Raw genomic sequence first — 19,626 nt, forward strand, 5'->3', positions numbered from 1 at the left:
AGGGGTCCCTTGACCTATGACCTCAAGATATGTGAATGAATAAGGATTCTATGGGTACCCACGAGTATCCCCTTTACAGACATGCCCACTTTATGATAATCACATGCAATTTCTTTTGCCTATTCTAAAATGGTGTTTCTGAATATTTCTGCATACTGGGGTCCCTAAACAGTCTTGAATTACATAAATTGGGTATCACTGTAAAGCTGAGACTCTTGTGGATCCAATGAGCCCAACTGTATTCATTTGTGATGATGTTAGTCCCCATAGTAGACTAGAAACTTGACCTCACTGTATAAAATGACCTTTGGTGACCTCTAGGATAATCACAGCCTCATGAAACTTAACAGCCACAAACTAGAGACCTAGAGCATTCAGAGGATGGATGGCTTTCCTAGCTAGATTGACAATAAGGGGGTTTCTGAGCAGTTTACACAACAGAAGTGCTCGCCATCTAATCGCAGAAAAATCCAATTCTTTCAGAAATCTACAAATGCCAAAAGGTTAACATACCAAATCACAGCATGACTTTTTTCTATGGTGTTCGTCAAGGTCTTGATTTTTTAATGTGGTATTTTGGAGGGATTATTGATAATTTTTATTAATTCTCCAGTGGTAAAATATTGTTAAATTTAGCACCAAATCTGTGTAACAAATGGTATCAACCCAAAAATTGCTGCAACAACTTATGAGACATAATAGAGCATGGGGCTGACCATCATATACTTCTATCATCATGTTCTACACTTTATTTAAATTCATTGATTTATTAATACATTTTTATTTCTTATTAATGACTAGAACAACTTGACACACAGTGCTGAGCTGCATCTCAAATTAATCTTCAGGTTCCCACCTTTCAGATCACTTCTGTGTGACATCTACTGTTAACTTTTTATCTCCCCCTGAACATCCCCTGACCTCCACCTACCCTCTAATAAAGAGGGCGGAATGGGAAGGGGTTAATAAAAACAATACAATAAAATACAATTAACAAAAATGCATTTTGAATATCTACATTAGGAGACAATTTGGAAAAACAGAAACTATGAAATGAATGTAGTGATTCATGGTGACTTGACTTTAGCAGTAACAGTGCTGCTGGACTGTACCGTCGGTGGGTGTGACAGACAGCTGCAGCTCGCTGCGCTGCTCGTGACGTGGAGAACATGACTCCAGTCCACCATCGGGTGCAGCCAGCAGCCTTCAGCCTCCAAACTACACACACAGACAGACATGTCCTTTCTAATCTAATCTGACTGTTCACAGATCAGCCCCTGAGGCTGGGTACGGAGCCGTTTCCTCCACAGACACACAGATCCGGGTGAGTACCGAGATTTAGCTCTGAAGAAGTAGCCTCGTCGGTCCGGTGTCAGCCTGCAGACTCCTCCTGTAGCAGCTGAGCTCTCCAACAACACTTTTATGCTTTCCAACAACACTTTTATTGCACTAATGTCGTGTTATTACGCGTCGCTCCTACAGTCCTCCAGCCCCTCCCTTTCTGTCAGCTGCTTCTGTCACTTCTCAGGTCACTGATGAATACATGATTCATTCACCCTGTACAGTCAGTAGATCACAGCAGCTGATGATAAGATCTCCTGATTGCTGGGAGTGCACTGTGCACACTGGAGACGTGGAGATTTCCAGAGTATTTACTTTGACTTTGCTCTGATGACAGTCGTCTTTCCCTGTTTTGTTCTCTTTCTGTTTGCTATTTTACATGAGAGATTTACAACAGCAACAATAGCGCCCACTATAGTCCTACAGTATGTTGAAGCAAAGTCTCAAAGCTGGAAATGTGGGAGGTATAGGGCTGTCATATGAATACAATATTTAATTTAATCGCATGATTGTCCATAAAGCTAATCGTGATTAATCACACATTTTTAATCTGTTCAAAATGTACCTTAAAGGGAGATTTTTCAAGTATTTAATGCTCTTATCAACATGGGAGTGGACAAATATGCTGCTTTATGCAAACGTATGTATATGTTTATTATTGTAAATCAATTGACGACACAAAACGATGACTAATATTGTCCAGAAACCCTCACAGGTACTGCATTTAGCATAAAAAATATGCTCAAATCATAACATGGCAAACTGCAGCCCAACAGGCAACAACAGCTGTCAGTGTGTCAGTGTGCTGACTTGACTATGACTTGCCCCAAACTGCATGTGATTATCATAAAGTGGGCATGTCTGTAAAGGGGAGACTCGTGGGTACCCATAGAACCAATTTTCATTCACATATCTTGAGGTCAGAGGTCAAGAGACCCCTTTGAAAATGGCAATGCCAGTTTTTCCTCCCCAAAATTTAGTGCAAGTTTGGAGCGTTATTCAGGCTCCTTCTCGACAAGCTAGGATGACATGGTTGGTATCAATTGATTCCTTAGGTTTTTAGTTCCATATAATACCAGTCTTCACTCTGAGCCCGCTACAACCTAAAAATTGCAAGTTGCGTCAATGCGTTAAAGAAATTAGTGGCGTTCAAACAAATTTTCTTTAACGCATTATTATCGTGTTAACTTTGAAAATTTCAAATTTTATATTATTATTTTTATTTTACTTTTTAAATTATACGTTTTATTAAGATAGTATATCATATAAATTGTTATGTACATACACATGGTGTATGAAATCCTCTCTTACAGCACATTTTGTGTGGCTCATTTCCTGTGCAGGTTCTCTGGGAGAGGGAAAGATGCTGTCAGCAGACAGCAGTGGCTCACCCCTCAGGTTCACCCCTCTGGTGGTGATTGAGCTGGCTTCAGACACCAAGGAGGAAGCCATCGCATGGTTACTGAGCAGGATACGAGACAAACAACAGAATGGAGGTGTGGAAGTCAGAGTTAATTTGTTTCCACTGTTTGTCCGTTACATTCAGTGTTATTAACCCTGTCATTTTGTCCCAGGTGCTGAGCTGCTGGTGGAGCAGCTGGGCCCCGGGGTCGAGGCTCAGGAGAAGGAGAATCCAAACATGTTCCTGGTGGGGGCTACTAGGCCGAGGCTGCTCTCTGGTGCTGAGGACGTGGGCCTCTTCAAGGAGTTCAACGACGGATCCATGAGAGGCTTCACCGGCGCCAACAAACACAACTTCAAAGACTTTAAAGGTAAAGTCCAGGAGGAAGCTGTTGTTTGTCTTGTGAGTATTTCTGCTGTAGAATAAAGTCTTAACTAAAGCAGCCGTCATCGATATTTATAATACATCAGACCGGCAATACGTCATCCAGAGTAGGCTCGCATGACCACGATCCGTCCACTGGGGAAGACTGAAGGGACGTGACGGCGATCAACCTTCATTATTAAGGTATCACGAACGCTCAGGTTCAGGCAAGATCGGAAAACAATTAGTAGACGTATATAAAACAAACGTTTGTATAACAAGAGATGAATGCATACCAATTTGTCAAAATTACAATCCAAACACACTTCAAATTGCACTGAAGTCTTTGGTTTTCTATCCCCCAAAGTGGGTGCGGCTTTGACTTTGTGCGAAGTACCCGTATGTGCCGGTCCGATGTACACCAATCTATCAAATGACAATGTGACAAGACTAGGTTAAAATCTAGTATATGGCTGGACCATGTATGGTCAATGTGCTAAATTGTGGCCATTGTTACAGGGATAGTGAACGGTGGTGTCTAAAATGTGAATTCCTGGATATTAAATGTTCATCTGCAATTTTCTGTAGTGGTCCAAGTAAAAAAAACAGTGGCATCAAAAAGTCAAAGCTGTTTGATATTACAAGATTATTGCTGAATTATAACCAGTGTTTCTAATAATCACAGCTCGGAGTCTTGCAAAGTGCTCTAAAATCAAAAGAGCCGGAAAATGAATTGTAGTGCGATTGATACACTCTGACTGCAGTATTGGTCACAGTTTGAATTCACTGGCCTCACTATCACAGCCTCCGAGCTGTTTAACATGCCTCTGTTGTGAATGTCACGGTGGCTGTACGTGTGTTTGTGTCTCTCCAGGGGACGGAGACTCCTTCCTCAGCACGGCTGAGTGTCAGTACATCATTAAACACGAGCTGGACACATTACGGGCCAAAGATGAGACTCACGTACCGGGACACAGCCAGGTCAAGCTTTACCCCGGGAAATCTATAAGTGAGTGTCTATCCACCTCTCAGCCTGTCACTTTGACATTCAGATAGGATGATCAGTTTGTCTGGTATTTAACTCACTGGATTAGATTAAAGCAGACATTACCATCCAGAAACAGAAATGTTACTATATCACAGTATATACAGTATTAATAAGCTGCATAATACCATGATAGGAGATTCCATCCTTATCGGCCTCCCTAGTCAGTTAGTAGACTGACAGAAAGTTAATTGTCAACCATTTTGATACCATTCTGATCAATTAACTCTTCCCCAAACATGAATTTATTAAAAAAAATTGTGAAAGTATATAAGGGCTAAGATTATTATGATATAAGTATGTGATGACCATTTCTATCCTCATTTATGTCTCATAAGTTTTTGCAGCAATTTTTGGGTTGCCATTTGTCACGCAGATTTGGTGCTAAAGTTAACCTTTTTACCACTCGAGAATTAATAAAAATGATCAACAATCCATCCAAAATACCACATTAAGACAACAAGACCTTGAGGAACACCATGGAAAAAGCCATGCTGTGATTTGGTATCAACAACTTTTGACATTTGGAGATTTCTGCATGAATTGCATTATTCGGCGATCGGATGGCGAGCACTTCTGTTGTGTAAACAGCTCAGAAACCCCCTTATTGTCAATCTACCTGGGAAAGCCATACATCCTCTGAATGCTCTAGGTCTGTAGTTTGTGGTTGTGAAGTGTCACGAGGCTGTGATTATCCTAGAGGTCACAACAACTGAGCCGGCTACAGCCTCTTAAAGACAGTAATGTTGGCTGGGCCCGCCGGCGAGCCATCAGATCGTTAAAAGGTTAGTCATCTAATTAATTTATCTAGCAGAAAGGTCAAACATTCTACAGTTAGAGCTCCTCAACTGTGAGAATTTGCTGCTTTTTTTTCTTTTTTATATTTTAATTAGGGCTGTCAAATGATTCAAATATTAAATCACGATTAATCACATGATTGTCCATAGTTAATCTGTTCAAAATGTACCTTAAAGGGAGATTTGTCAAGTATTTAATACTCTTATCAACATGGGAGTGGGCGAATATTCTTGCTTTATACAAATGTATGTATATATTTATGATTGTAAATCAATTAAAAACACAAAACAATGAAACATATTGTCCAGAAACCCTCACAGGTACTGCATTTAGCATAAAAATATGCTCAAATCATAACACGGCAAACTCAAGCCCAACAGGCAACAACAGCTGTCAGTGTGTCAGTGTGCTGACTTGACTATGACTTGCCCCAAACTGCATGTGATTATCATAAAGTGGGCATGTCTGTAAAGGGGAGACTCGTGGGTACCCATAGGAACCCATTTTCATTCACATATCTGGAGGTCAGAGGTCGAGGGACCCCTTTGAAAATGGCCATGACAGTTTTTACTCACCAAAATTTGATCAATTGACAGCCCTTATCGTAATATATTGAATTGTAACCCCTGTGTCATGATGCGTATCGTATTGCCAGGTTCTTGCCAATACACAGCCATAATGGTAACCAATTAACAAACAATAGCCACTGAATAGTGAATTTAACTTATTGACATAATCAGTGTGTTTTTCCTTCTTTCTGTAGCAGATGATGTTCTAATTCAGATTTTACTATCTCAGCAGCTATGGTGGCACATCTCCATTTACCTCCAGTATATCGGAGAGTTTCTTAGCAGTAGTGAAATGTTGAAGCTGCAAGAAAAGAAGGCAGCCCTCCTCTGCCTCCACCTCTCCTTTGGTGCAGACTGAGCTCTGTACCTCACTCTCTCCGTCTTTGTCTCTCTCTCACTCTCTCCGTGGCTGCAGTATGGAAACAATAAATATGCAAATGCAGTGAAATACTCCCAAAGCGCGATAAGGAAGCAATGAACTTGCGGTGGAGATAGGGTGCCTCCATTCAGCGCCTTTTATTTGAGGAATCGTGTTAAAGCGGAATGTAATCATTTTCGACAAATGATGCACTCAAGAAATGGCAGATGAAGCGATAGAGCTTTCATGTACTTATATTTAGTCACTCTGTGTTAGACAATAGAAATGATTGCTATAGACAGTACACTGTGTACAATGGGCTGGCTCACAGCTATTGTTTGCCTGTCCTTGATTTAGAAAATGAAGCTGCGTGTTTATTTGGTTGGGAAAGTGAGTTCAGACAAACAAAAGCCAGGGATAAAAATGCAGCAAAGCTGTTTTCACGTCACTCAAAAAAAGTCAGTGAATCGTTTTCCTAATTATTCAAACTTCACCCAGCTACCTTCACACAATGTTTTCATTCATCAGGACTTACTATGCTAAAGCAGATATGTATGGTAATGAAAAATGACAACCCAGGAAGTGTTTTATTTTTATTTATCTTATTTACATCCTAGTTCGCAGACTGCTGTCCAAGGGGATCCTGTTCCAAGTTTTCCCTCTCCATGAGAGGGAGGAACTGAAGAAGCTGTCTTTTTCTTGGTACGGAAAGGTGAAGCTCTCCCTTCAGCCTCTTGGTAAGTAGAAGAAATACTATTGTCTCTCATTGTCTTGTCTTTTGAAACCTCATGAGATAAGTAGGGCTGTCAATCGATTACAATATATAATCACAATTAATGACATGATGTCCATAGTTAATCACGATTAATCGCACATTTTTTATCTGTTCTAAATGTATTTAATACTCTTATAAACATGGGAATGGGCAAATATGCTGCTTTATGCAAATGTATGTATATATTTATTATTGGAAATCAATTAACAACACAAAACAATGACAGATATTGTCCACAAACCCTCACAGGTACTGCATTTAGCATAAAAAATATGCTCAAATCATAACATAGCAAACTGCAGCCCAACAGGCAACAACAGCTGTCAGTGTGTCAGTGTGCTGACTTGACTATGACTTGCCCCAAACTGCATGTGATTATCATAAAGTGGTCATGTCTGTAAAGGGGAGACTCGTGGGTACCCATAGAACCCATTTTCATTCACATATCTGGAGGTCAGAGGTCAAGGGACCCCTTTGAAAATGGCCATGCCAGTTTTTCCTTGCCAAAGTTTAGAGCACATTTGGAGCGTTATTTAATCTCCTTCGCGACAAGCTAATATGACATGGTTGATACCAATGGATTCCTTAGGATTTTTTCACTACAGCTTTTAAAATGAGCCTGCTACAGCCTTAAAAACCGCAAGATGCGTTAAAGAAACGAGTGCCGTTAATACGAATTTTCGTTAACTTTGACAGCCCTAGAGTTAAGCACACACAGTCCACATTATTGTTCATTGTTTTGATGTACAGATGTTATTACTCTACATGATGCTCCTTTTGCCTTCCAGCTCAGTTGTTCTCAACCTTTATGGATGTTTTATTCCTCTTTTGATTTCTCTTCAGTTTCTGATTATTTTCCTGTCATATTTTTGACCGACTTGCACGTTCTCATTAAACGCTACTGTCTTCTCCATTCTCTATCCGCAGATGACATCAGACACTACTATGGTGAGGGTCAGGCCCTCTACTTTGGCTTCCTGGAGTACTTTACCTTTGCCCTGGTGCCTATGGCTCTCATTGGAGTGCCTTACTATCTGTTTGACTGGGAGGACTACGACAAATACGTCATCTTTGCTGCGTTCAACTTGGTCTGGTGCACTGTTATCCTGGAGGTATGGACAGTGATTGTATCTGCTTATAAGTCACGTGGTCACCTGAAGTGGAATTAACAATCTAAAGGACTATTAAAATAATAGTGTGATAATGCAGCCAGATGAATGAAAGGAGTATAATACATTGTGCCCAACCTTTCCTCCACCAGTTGTGGAAGCGTTGCAGCGCCTCACTGGCCTACCGCTGGGGCACGCTGAGCAGGAAGAAAGCCTTCGAAGAACCGCGGCCTGGTTTCCACGGCGTCCTCGGGTTCAACCCCGTGACGGGCCGCGAGGAGCCTCTCTACCCCAACGCCAAGAGGCAGCTGCGTGTCTACCTGGTGTCCCTGCCCTTCGTCCTGCTCTGCCTCTACCTGTCCCTCTACATCATGATGATCTACTTCATAATGGAGGGATGGGCGATGTCAATCCATGATGCGGAGCCCACATTCTGGACAGGAATACTGTTGTTCATCCCCAGTATTATCTACGCTGTGGTCATAGAGATCATGAACCTCATCTACAGATATGCTGCGGAGTTCCTTACTGAGTGGGGTGAGTAGTAGTGTATAATTCTGTAGGATGAAAATGTGCTGTGGGTGAAATGGAAAGAGCTGAAGATTTCTGCTCTTCATTTGTGTTACTGACATGTTCCAACTGTGTTTTCCCCTCTGTGTGTTTTAGAAAACCACCGGCTAGAGTCTTCATATCAGAATCACTTGGTCCTCAAAGTATTAGTAGTGAGTATAAATCACATATTTAGGCTTTCTGTAACATTGCTAATTTCATCCTTCAGTGATCAGAGTGCAGCTCTTCTTGTCAACACTCATCATGGCTGTCTTGACTCTTTTCCCCGTAGTTCAACTTCTTCAACTGCTTCGCCTCGCTGTTCTACATTGCCTTCGTCATGCAGGACATGGTGCTGCTCAGACAGGTACGCCTAGCTTTCCTTCCATCCTTCCTACATGGGTGTGGGCAAATATGCTGCTTTATGTATATATTTATCGTTGAATATCAATTAACAACACAAAACAATGACAGATATTGTCCAGAAACCCTCACAGGTACTGCATTTAGCATAAAAAATATGCTCAAATCACAACATGGCAAACTGCAGCCCAACAGGCAACAACAGCTGTCAGTGTGTCAGTGAGCTGACTTGACTATGACTTGCCCCAAACTGCATGTGATTATCATAAAGTGGGCATGTCTGTAAAGGGGAGACTCGTGGGTACCCATAGAACCCATTTTCAAGCTCAGTTTCGAGCCCAGTACAACCTAAAGATCAGAACTTGAATTAATACGTTAAAGAAATTAGTGGCGTTAAAACAAATTTGCATTAACGCGTTATTATCGCGTTAACTTTTACTTCCTTGCTTGTTTCCTTGTTTTGTTTATGTTAATTTACTTCTGTTTACTTTCTTCTTTCCTTCATACCTTTATCACTTCCCTCTTTACACCTTACCACCTTTCCTCCCTGTGTTCTTTTTTCCCTCTTTAATTCCTACCTTCACTTTCTTTGTGGTTTTCTTCTGTTTCCTCACTTTTATTTACTTTCCTTTTCCATTCGTCCTACCCCCTTCCTTAAATACCCCTTCCTCCCCTCAATCCACTTGGTGTCTGTTCTTGTCTGTATCCAGAGTCTGGCCACGTTGTTGATCACCAGTCAGATCTTGAATCAGTTCATGGAGGCCTTCCTGCCCTACTGGCTCCAGAGGAGACGCAACAAGAAGATGATGCGCAAAGTCCAGAAGGCAAGAACTCTGGATGACAAAGAGCTTCCTCTGGCCGAGCAAGTCCGGCTGGAGGCCGACATGAGCACCTACTTGGTAGGTTTATGTGGTCTATTTTTATGCAGTTGAAAGCCTTTAGATGATTTTGGTATTATGTGACCTTCAGAGTGAAGGTGAATACCTCCATCTGTGCCTCCCTCTCTCAGGGTACCTTCGATGACTACCTGGAGCTGTTCCTGCTGTTTGGATACGTCAGTCTGTTCTCCTGCGTTTACCCTCTGGCTGCCGTCCTGGTGGTGTTGAACAACATCACAGAGGTTCACTCGGACGCCTTCAAGATGTGTCGCGTGTTCAAACGACCTTTCTCTGACCCGGCGGCGAACATAGGAGTCTGGCAGGTGAGACACACAGGCTGATTGCTTTAGCAACTTTTCATGGATTTATCAGATTTTTCTTGACATAAAGAAAGCAGTTGACGTTATTTTTTAGAAAAGCTAAACACATAACCTGATGTTCTTTATTTTTAAAGCAAGGTTCATGTTCCTATAACTGTCTCACTGTCTGTGTCCAGCTTGCCTTTGAGGCCATGAGCGTGATCGCCGTTGTGACCAACTGCTCGCTGATAGGCATGTCTCCACAAGTCAAGGCTTACTTTCCCGAATCAGACATACAGCTCATACTGGTGACGGTGGCTATTGAGGTAATTCATATACACACACACACACACACACACACACACACACACACACACACACACACACACACACACACACACACACACACACATGCACAAAGAAATTCACTCCCAAAAGCATGATCCCATACAGTATCCAATTATTGTGGTATGACTTGTTATAAAACAAGGCTTGGCTTGTGTCAGAATGCCAACCTGCGTTTAGTCAAGTCCATTTTTCAAAATAAAGATGTCCAGAGCAGGGTTATTATAGATAGATAGATAGATAGATAGATAGATAGATAGATAGATATACCAGACTACTACAAATAGCTTAGAAAATATAAAATATGAACATAGCATAACAATAACATCCTATATATTAGAAAAGTGTGCAAGCTACAATTTTTCTTTAAAATAAAATAAAATTAGATTATTATTGTAAACTAAAACTGAAACTAAAACTAAAATAAACAATGAAAAAATATTGTTTGTAAACTGAAAATAAATAAAAACAATATTCTTTAAGAAAAATTCAGGAAACAAAAACGATATTGCCTAAAAAATAAAATAAAAATGAACATAAATTCCTTTCCGTTTTAGTTTTTTATTTATGATATATCACTACCGGAAAAAAAGGAAACTGCGTGAATTTCCGTCAAATCTCGTGACACTGAACCACAGAAACCGAACAGACTTGAGATGGCGCTACGCACACACTCACACTCACATCGGACACTGAAGTCGCGTGAAGATTAAACATCATGGCCATTCCTAAACAGTTCTCCAACCATACGTTTTGTATGTGCTGTATATGTAGCTACATACTTCTGAGACACTATAGCTGGCCCTAATAAAAAATAAACTAAAACTACTGTAAAACTAAAACTAAATATATATAAAAACGAAACCTAAAACCAAAATAAAACGAGCAAAATCGCTCTGAAAACTTAGTAAAAATGAACAAAAACGAAATTGAAAAGTTAAACCTAAAATAAAAATAATGACTAATTGAAAAATCCAACTATTATAACCTTGGTCTAGAGCCAATCAGTATTGGCTATGTACTTCTATTGTAACCGGCTGTGCTCTAGGTACACTACCGACTAAATCCTGCAGTGTCCTGCATTACAACTACTGGAACCTACAATGGTGTAATGGTATAACAGCCAAATGGAGAAACATAACGTTCGGGGTCTCAATTTATGTCCAAAGCTTTTTTACACAACTGTTCCACACTGACGCTCTGTTCTCGAACAGATACTATATAAAATGCTAACTACAAGGAAAGCTGTATTACTGGCTATAGAGCTGTATAGCTCTAGCTCTGTCGAAGCTTCAAAGCATTCGGTTCAGCTTTAATATAAAGGCCTTTAAATGAAACATGGAGGTACAGCCCTGCTCTGCGCCTGTAGATACCTTCAACCACACTACAGTAGTTGAGTTGATGGATATTTCTTCTCACTAGATGGAGCTAGAGTCCAAACTAGACCAACTCAGATTTGAGACAGTGAATGGGTGAGAAAGACTGAGGGAGGGGAGAGAGATTTGATGTGTGTGTATTCCTGTCAGCCTATCATTGTTCAGGCTTTTGTGTGTATATTATTATAATCCAGCATCCCCACATCCAGATTCTTCCTCTCCTGAGTCCGTCTCTATTAACGTTAGCGTCAGCCCCCCTCCCCTTTTCTCTCCGACAGCACACACACACACACACACCTCATGCCTCCAGAGGAAAAAGCTCAAAATAACAACACAAACGTAGAAACCAGCGAGGCTTTAGTGAATAGGATGGATGATGCAGTGTGGAGAGGCTTCTTTAGGACATTCATAGAGAAAACATTTGTATGTTTGTGCTGCTTTCACCATCTCCTGAGGGCTGATTCTTCTAACCGTCCACTAGACTGTAAAAGGCTCTACAGTATATAAAGTCCTACTGTACCTCACTGTACGGCGGCTCTCTGCTGACACTGAGGCAGAAACTGGGTCATATTGATTGTCTGCATGTTTGATTGAATGTGTGGTCTGCACACACAGAGCTGAATGATGAACTCTGCTGTTCATGGAAAAGTTGTTCACTGTGAGTGATTTTTCTCCTTCAACAGCTGTCAGGATAACCTTGTGTTTAATTAAAACCTTCCTTTGGTGAGAGATGGATTGAGTTGTTTAGGTGTAGATCACTGACTTTGTCCCGGGAACCCCCATCTGGACAGACTTCTGTCACTGTTGATGTATTGAATGTTTACAGTGTAAGTAAGAGAGATGAGTGAAACCTATTTCTGTAGTCTGTCTATATTGCTAATTAGGAACAACTAAGTTCTGATTCTCAGTGGTCTGACTCAATCAGTTGTTCATATCTTTATGAATGAATTTGCATTTATACAAAACACTACTCAAAAATACAGATAGAATAGTGGCTACATAATCCAGGTGACATAGTGAACAGTTTGTCAAACGAGGTAACTAAATGAAATGCTGTCATTTTCTCCCAGTTTGTTGTTGGTTACCTGTTCATGCCTGACTAGCAGCAGAGCTCAGAATAGAGTGCTACAGGAATGAGTCCTAAAACCCGGAAATGAGCATTTTAGCACTTCCAGTTCCTTCGTCAAGAAGTCAATGGTTTTTAGTTAGATTCCTGAAATAAGGTCTGTGGTTAACACAAGCTGAATAGATTTTAACGTTTTGTTCTACCACATAAAACACATCAATAAATACCCCACTAGTGAATTTTGAAGCCTTTATGTGTCTCAAAAAAGGCGGTTGCTAACAAGTGTCTAAATCAGACTACTAAACGTCATCAGGCCGACTCGTCCTCCTTCACAGCCTCGTTGTGTTTATACTCGCGTTCACGCGACCACGGTGTAGTTCGTTTATAGCCTCACATTAGCTTTTTATTTCTGGTGATTGCATTCACGCTTCAAAAATCATAAAAGTGGTGTTTGTTTGTGGAGATTATCTTGCTGAACAGAACGTGTAAGTGTCATAAACGTGTGTTTACCACAGAGCTCATTTTCTGCAATAATCCAAAACCCACTGGAACAATCCCATTGGCTTTTTGTCGAGGGAACCAGGGCGATGCTAACTTCCTGGTTGGCCTCCAAAAATACATCATCCCTGGAGCGCTCTATGGTGAAGACGGTCCGTCCGCTCATCCATCCAACACTTTCCAGAGCTTTCCTCCAGCTCCAACTTCATGACACTGTGTCAACTTCAACAAGCCAGTTGTGTTACAGAGGGGCAAACTTCAGACAAACTTAAAGGAGCAGTGTGTAGGATCTGGCGGTATCTAGCAGTGAGGTTGCAGATTGCAACCAACTGAAACTTCTCCCGTGTGCCCAGGGTGTAGGAAAACAACGGTGGAAGACTCAAAAATGTGAAAGGCTCTCTCTAGAGTCAGTGTTTGGTTTGTCCGTTCTGGGCTACTGTAGAAACATGGCGGACAGCTCTGTGAAGAGGACCCGCTCCGTATGTAGATATAAACGGCTCATTCTTAGGTAACAAAAACACTTATTTTCAGGTATTTATACACTAAAGAAAACATTCTTATTAATATTATATTCCATTTCTGCCAATAGATCCCTTTAAATGCAACACACTGGCCCTTTAATATTTTTGACCTCACTGCTGTAAGAATAACAAAATCATCAGTGTGTTGATTGTTCCATCCAACACTTGTATTGTTTGGTTAATGGCCACACTCTAGGAGCTGCTTGCAGAGCTTTAGGATTGCAGTCTTGTTGATTAAAAAAAGTCAGCCAAGAAGACGGTAGGAAAGTGACGCACCCTTGTGCTAACAGGGAGCATGCCACCTCTCATCCATCCCCGCCTCCTTCAAACTGTCTCCCGAACATGACTTTTTATAGCAATAGACTGCACGCCGGCCCCGGGGTGATGTTCCCTGTTTGACTTATACTCTGCCCCCTCACCTGAATAAAGAGAGGAGGCGAAGTGCTGCTCTGGTGAGCATAGAAAAAAAACAAAAAAACTAGGGCAGCTCACAGCGTGCGTTAGGCTATTACTCTCTTTTTCTGTGTGGTTGTGTGTGTCAGTGATCCGTCCTGCAATGGCATCCTGCACACGATGACACACTGGAGCAGTTAGACCTCAGGTATGGCAAGCCGTTGTAACATTTAATAGCTAGACTGGATATTCATTAGAGGTATATCTGCAACGTCATTTTGACTAGTCAAAACTCTAATTCAAAATATCCCTAATTCTATTTTGACGAGGCAAAACTCAAATTTTTGATATCTGTAATTACATTTTGACTAGTATGATTCAAACTACTTTTGCCATTCATGTGTATGGGGTTTCTCATTACAGATATCTATTAATTAATTAATTAATTAATTAATAATTAATAATTAATTTGCAGATATCCCTAATTCACATTGCGGATATCCAATGTGATGTCCAACTGATGAATAGTCAGAATTCCAGTTCAAGATATATTTAATTCCCCTAAATTGAAGATATCTACATTGTCCTTTTTAGATTTCTAAAAGTAAATTGTGAGTAGTCAGAATGACGTTGTAGATATCTCAAACTGGAGTTACGGATTGTCGAAATGTAATTACAGATATCTTGAATTAGAGTTTTGACTAGGTGAGATGACGTTGCAGATATCTGTAGTTAGGTCAGAAGGTCACAACTCTCTAGTGAACAAAGCTCTCGTTGTCCACAGATCACTCGATGATGAACTCATACTATTTCAATCACTCTTCTCACAGCTGGCTGCACATAGAGACCGATGTTATGTGTCCAGCTCGGAGGACTAAAGGCTCGTTTTGATTAAAATGAGGTTGTAGCTTGTTGTCTACCTCACTACGGTTAGAAAGAGCCCTCGTTTGTCTTTTAACAATGTTTCTCTTATGAGTTATTGATCTGGGAAGTTTGAATCTGTGAATATCTTTCCAACTTTACCAAACTATTCAAGTTAGCAAAAGCTTCTGCTGACACTGTTCAGATGCTTTGTTGGGACGATATCCAATGGGAAGCCTTGCATGAGCAACGTCATGCACAACAACTCTGACTAGTCATAATGACGTTTGAGATATCTGTAACTGTTATTTAGGATAGTCAGAACTGAATTACAGATATCTCCAGTTAGAGATACTGTATCTGGAATAAGAATTCTGACTAGTCAAAACGTAATTGTAGATATCTCTAATGTTAAATCCGGATATAGTCAATCTTAGCTATTTAATGTTGAAACGGCTCGCCATACCTCAGGCCTGTGATAGAAGATCAAAGTGGAGATGGGAGGAGTGAAAAGGAGTAAATGAAATGACGGTGGAAACGGACAGAATGGACGACAGGGAGAAACAGTCAGGGGCGGAAAGAGAAGAAATGAAAGGGTCTGAGGAGAGAGAGAGAGAGAGAGAGAGAGAAGATGGATTGAGAGATGGAGAGAGAAGCAACGCATGTGTGTTTATGATGAAGCTGATTGTACATCTGAGCACGTTCCTCCCTGCTACCATCCAGCACGTCTCCTAGAATAGAGCGAGCAGGCTATTAAAGAGACGGGACAACAAGAATAATGAGAGCCAGGTTGTATAATGTTTAGTGTACCAAGGGGAGAGCAGATGTCGCTTATTGACATCCAACATACTGCCATGAGAGGCACTTTTTATGTAAAGCCGTTAGCGAGTGCATGCATTTTTAAGTCTTTCATCAGTTTCAAATTTGTTAGATCCGTCATTATCTTTGCTATTCTTTAAAAGAGAAAAAGAAGATTCAAACAGTTGAGGGTTAAAATCAAATCATTCAGCCCTTCTTATCTTGGTTATGGGGTTGGGGTGGGGACGGGCGGGACGGAGGGAGGGCAGCGTCTCGTCGCTTTCCAGCAGCGGTGCTATGATACCTGGGTAATTACTATATAGGGCTTACACACATCAGTGAGCAGTAACCAGGCAACCGGCCAGCCTGCTACAGAAACAGACACTTTCTTCCAGAGTCACGGGTCTGTCAGCTCACAAACAATGACGGTTCTAAGGGAGAGTCAAGGGGGGGCCGGTGCCCCCGTAATATTAAGCCTGGACCCCCCCCATCCGGTCGCCCTAACTGTGGCAAATATTTACGTACATATTTCACCCCACTTTATTCCCAGAGAGGGTAAATTGTAATTATTCATGGGCAGTGATAGATAAAATGTGGTTTAACACTGAACGAGTCTAGAACCGCCAGCACTCACAAAGCACCCAAAATGAAGGGAGGCAAGATCATTTTTCAAGGATGATTTAAACAGTATTTGTCTAGGAATGATTCTGTCCCTAACTTTTTGATCCATATAAGCCACTGTATTGCGATATACTGCGATTTTTTTTTTTTTAGGAAAACTGTCATTGTATAAAGAACACACTACCATATGCATAACATCTAAAAAAAGCATAAAAAAGTTGAAGAGTGGAAGAGAGGGATCTGCAATTGCATTGATCACAGTCCCTGTAGTGACTACTAGCAATTAAAAGGCCACCAAGAGGCTGAAGTAGACTCTTTACTGCGTGACTCGTTCCCAAAAGTCCAGATGCTTTTTACTGTTTATTCAATTAAAGGAATTACAAACAATAACTTGGAATAACTAAACGTGAAGTGACGGTCAACAGAAAATATCCAAGCCTATCTCACCCTCTTTGTCTAACTCCCGCGGTCCAAGTAAACAGGTAAAAATAGGTGAAACCACACCCCTGTGTCAATTAGATAAATATACACTTTAGCTCCTACAGTCCCTGTAACATCATAGCTCTATTTTTTTCTGCAGTCCGAGCCACCAATCTTTACATGTAAACCATTAATTAGAAATCGATAGCGTTTTTGAGATTCGATATAGCATCATAAAACATAATATCGCTATACTCAAGTCTATCAATATTTTCTTACACCCCCATTCATTAGTGATACATATTTCTTTCTACAGTGTTCAGGCTATCAGACCCGTATGAGTTAAAACCGGATTAGTTTATTTTTAACAATCTGTAAACACAAAAGTGACACATTATCACTTTATAATGGCTGGCTGGCTGGTTGTTATGGCTAATATGTTGTTATGTTTCTGGCCACCTGATGAAGCCAATATTAATAATAATAACATCCAAAGTCCAATGTTCACTCTCCTTTTATCTCTGGTTTGGTCTATACCAACTCCTGAGGGAAATATCTGTCTTTAGCTGCTAAATGTTCCACTATGTTCTCCAGCTAGTCTCTAACTGTGACAGTCTGCTTGCTGTATGCTGCTGATTGATGCTAAAACACTAACCCTAACTTGTAGGGCCGAGCGGTGATAATCACTACGAGTAACGCCTTTCACATTACACTGAATCACTGGATCCCTGGATCCATTGTCAATATGAATATATTGATAGTGCAGCATTAAATCAGTAAAGACATACCAGTTTTAAATAAACAGTATTCTATTACAATAGACAATAAGACTTTATTCATTAAAGGTTCAGCAGGTTGATTTTATGAGCTTTAGTGTAAAATGTTAAATCATAATTCTGTTGACAGTAATAAAGTCTAGACTGAAGTCTAGAACGACAGTATAAATTCAGCAAAGAGAAACTAGTCATCATTATTGTAGCTGTGCTTGGTAATAAAGGTGCCTTTGTGTGCCAGCTTTCATGTGGGTTTGCCAATTTGTCTGTTTCTCCAAGGTTATTTTCAGCAGCCCACCACACAGTAATCTCATTACACTGTGTTTTTAGATAATCAGATTATCTTTCGCCCACTAGCAACTGCAAAAGCATCAGACCTGGACTCACCAGTAATCTAGCCTAGCCTAGCATCTTACTGGGTGCCTGGGCTTTGCATGTACTGAGTGGACTTGGGACTCGGTGCACCTGGCAACTTAACCTCTCAACCTTACCTTATATAATGCGATGCCTTCACTGTACAGGTATTCATTTGACATTTCAACCTATCTGTGGTATGCAGAAACCAGCCTGTTCAAAGGAAAAGGTGTATAAATGCCACAATAATGCGCAAGGCATTTTGCGTGCAATAAATACGCCTTTCTTGATTTCCGTGTGTCATTTGTACGCCATGTATCCTGTACTGACTGCAATGTTAACACATCCGTGTATAAATGCAGTGGGAAGAGTTAGTGACGTAGCATGAAAGCGAAAAAGACCCAACAAAAACAGACTTTTAACCAGGAGACACTTGTTCGAGACCGTTGTTGACCGGTGTTTTGTTTTGTAAGTTACGTTAGTGACGATCACATGACGTCACATGCTGTTTGTTAACATTTGTCACGTGTTTTCCATAGTTGTTTCCATATGTGTTTTACTGCGTTTACGTACTTAGTTTAAGCCCAACCATGACGTTTTCTCTTACCCTAACTAAGCGGTTTTCTTGCTTAAACCTAACTGCGGATGTTTGCGTGGCGTACAAATGACACACGAAAAGGCTAAAACGCATACTCATGACATGCAAAATGTTTGTTTAATGTCGTGGTATTTATGCACCTTCCCGTGAGACCGGGTTGGCAGACACATACAATGGCAACATTTTGTCCTGTTGACTGGGCTGATCCAGGAAAAGGAAACCGAGTGAAGTCTCTAGTGGCAACTCCATAACACGTGCCAGAGAGTCTGAGTTTGAATATTATATTCTGCTTATGTCAGATCACACATGAAATGGCAGAATTAATGGTTCCTCATCAGTTGGATTGATGGTGGATTGAAATGTTAATTTTCCAATTAACAGTGAAACGTTGCCTTGGTAACAGCATTAAGTGTTGAATACTGAATAGTGGAAAAAAGCAGTCTTGTCAGCGGTGTAGCTGAATGCTCTCAAAGATTATGGTCTTCAGATTAGGACGCCCACTGGGTCTGGGGAGGATTATTCTCATTACCAAAATGGCTAAAGTAACATTAAGGATGGTGCTAGGGACTCGCCTTAGCCAATAGGGCTGGGTAAAAAATTACGATACCAATACCAGTGCCCTTAAAGTGATACTGAAACCAATATAGTACTTCATTTGATACCTTTGGATATGATGAATGCAACCACCACTGCATTTGTTTTTATCAGACACAACAGGCGTGTCGTTTCGCCAGACTTTCGACGAACGTTTGGTGGCATCTGCCGAATCTGTCAAATACACCGCTTCGACTTTACCACACCACAGATTGTATGGGTTGTAGCTGCTGCCGTAGTGGGCCAATCACACCGTCACATTAAATCTAAGAAAGCTTGCAGTGATTGGCTGAGAGCAAAACCATACAAATAGTCTTTTTCAGAGATCTGGGTACAAGAAGGATCGAATGCAGGTATCGTTTCACTGGAGAAGTTTTGATACTACTTGTTACTGGGTTATTTTGGTTTTAAAAGGTATCGAGTACTGGTACCCAGCCTTACCTTTGCCCCATTTTGGAAGCTTTGGCCCTATTTTACACCTTTTGCAAAGCGGCGCACAGCGCAACTGTCATTGCTAGTTTCAGACCAACGCAGTTGTCATTTTCACAGTCAGTGCCCA

At 40.9% G+C, this 19,626-nt stretch overlaps 1 protein-coding gene across 4 annotated transcripts in view; it reads left to right on the forward strand.

Moving 5' to 3' along the window:
- Positions 1-19,626, forward strand: part of ano10a (anoctamin 10a) — a 36,663-nt gene that overhangs the window by 2,210 nt on the left and 14,827 nt on the right. The window contains exons 2-13 of one of the 4 annotated variants that reach the window (XM_037783572.1): positions 1,270-1,324; positions 2,685-2,837; positions 2,916-3,113; positions 3,981-4,115; positions 6,494-6,613; positions 7,579-7,763; positions 7,913-8,297; positions 8,427-8,482; positions 8,602-8,676; positions 9,383-9,571; positions 9,682-9,873; positions 10,047-10,175. In XM_037783572.1, the coding sequence (XP_037639500.1) occupies positions 2,705-2,837; positions 2,916-3,113; positions 3,981-4,115; positions 6,494-6,613; positions 7,579-7,763; positions 7,913-8,297; positions 8,427-8,482; positions 8,602-8,676; positions 9,383-9,571; positions 9,682-9,873; positions 10,047-10,175 (1,797 nt within the window). In that variant the 5' untranslated portion in view covers positions 1,270-1,324; positions 2,685-2,704. Of the gene's footprint in view, positions 1-1,167; positions 1,325-2,684; positions 2,838-2,915; positions 3,114-3,980; positions 4,116-6,493; positions 6,614-7,578; positions 7,764-7,912; positions 8,298-8,426; positions 8,483-8,601; positions 8,677-9,382; positions 9,572-9,681; positions 9,874-10,046; positions 10,176-19,626 lie in introns of those variants that run through there. The other 3 variants (XM_037783571.1, XM_037783574.1, XM_037783573.1) reach the window with 3 other exon arrangements.

The sequence above is a fragment of the Sebastes umbrosus genome, chromosome 11 (assembly GCF_015220745.1).
Source record: "Sebastes umbrosus isolate fSebUmb1 chromosome 11, fSebUmb1.pri, whole genome shotgun sequence".
NCBI lineage: Eukaryota > Metazoa > Chordata > Actinopteri > Perciformes > Sebastidae > Sebastes > Sebastes umbrosus.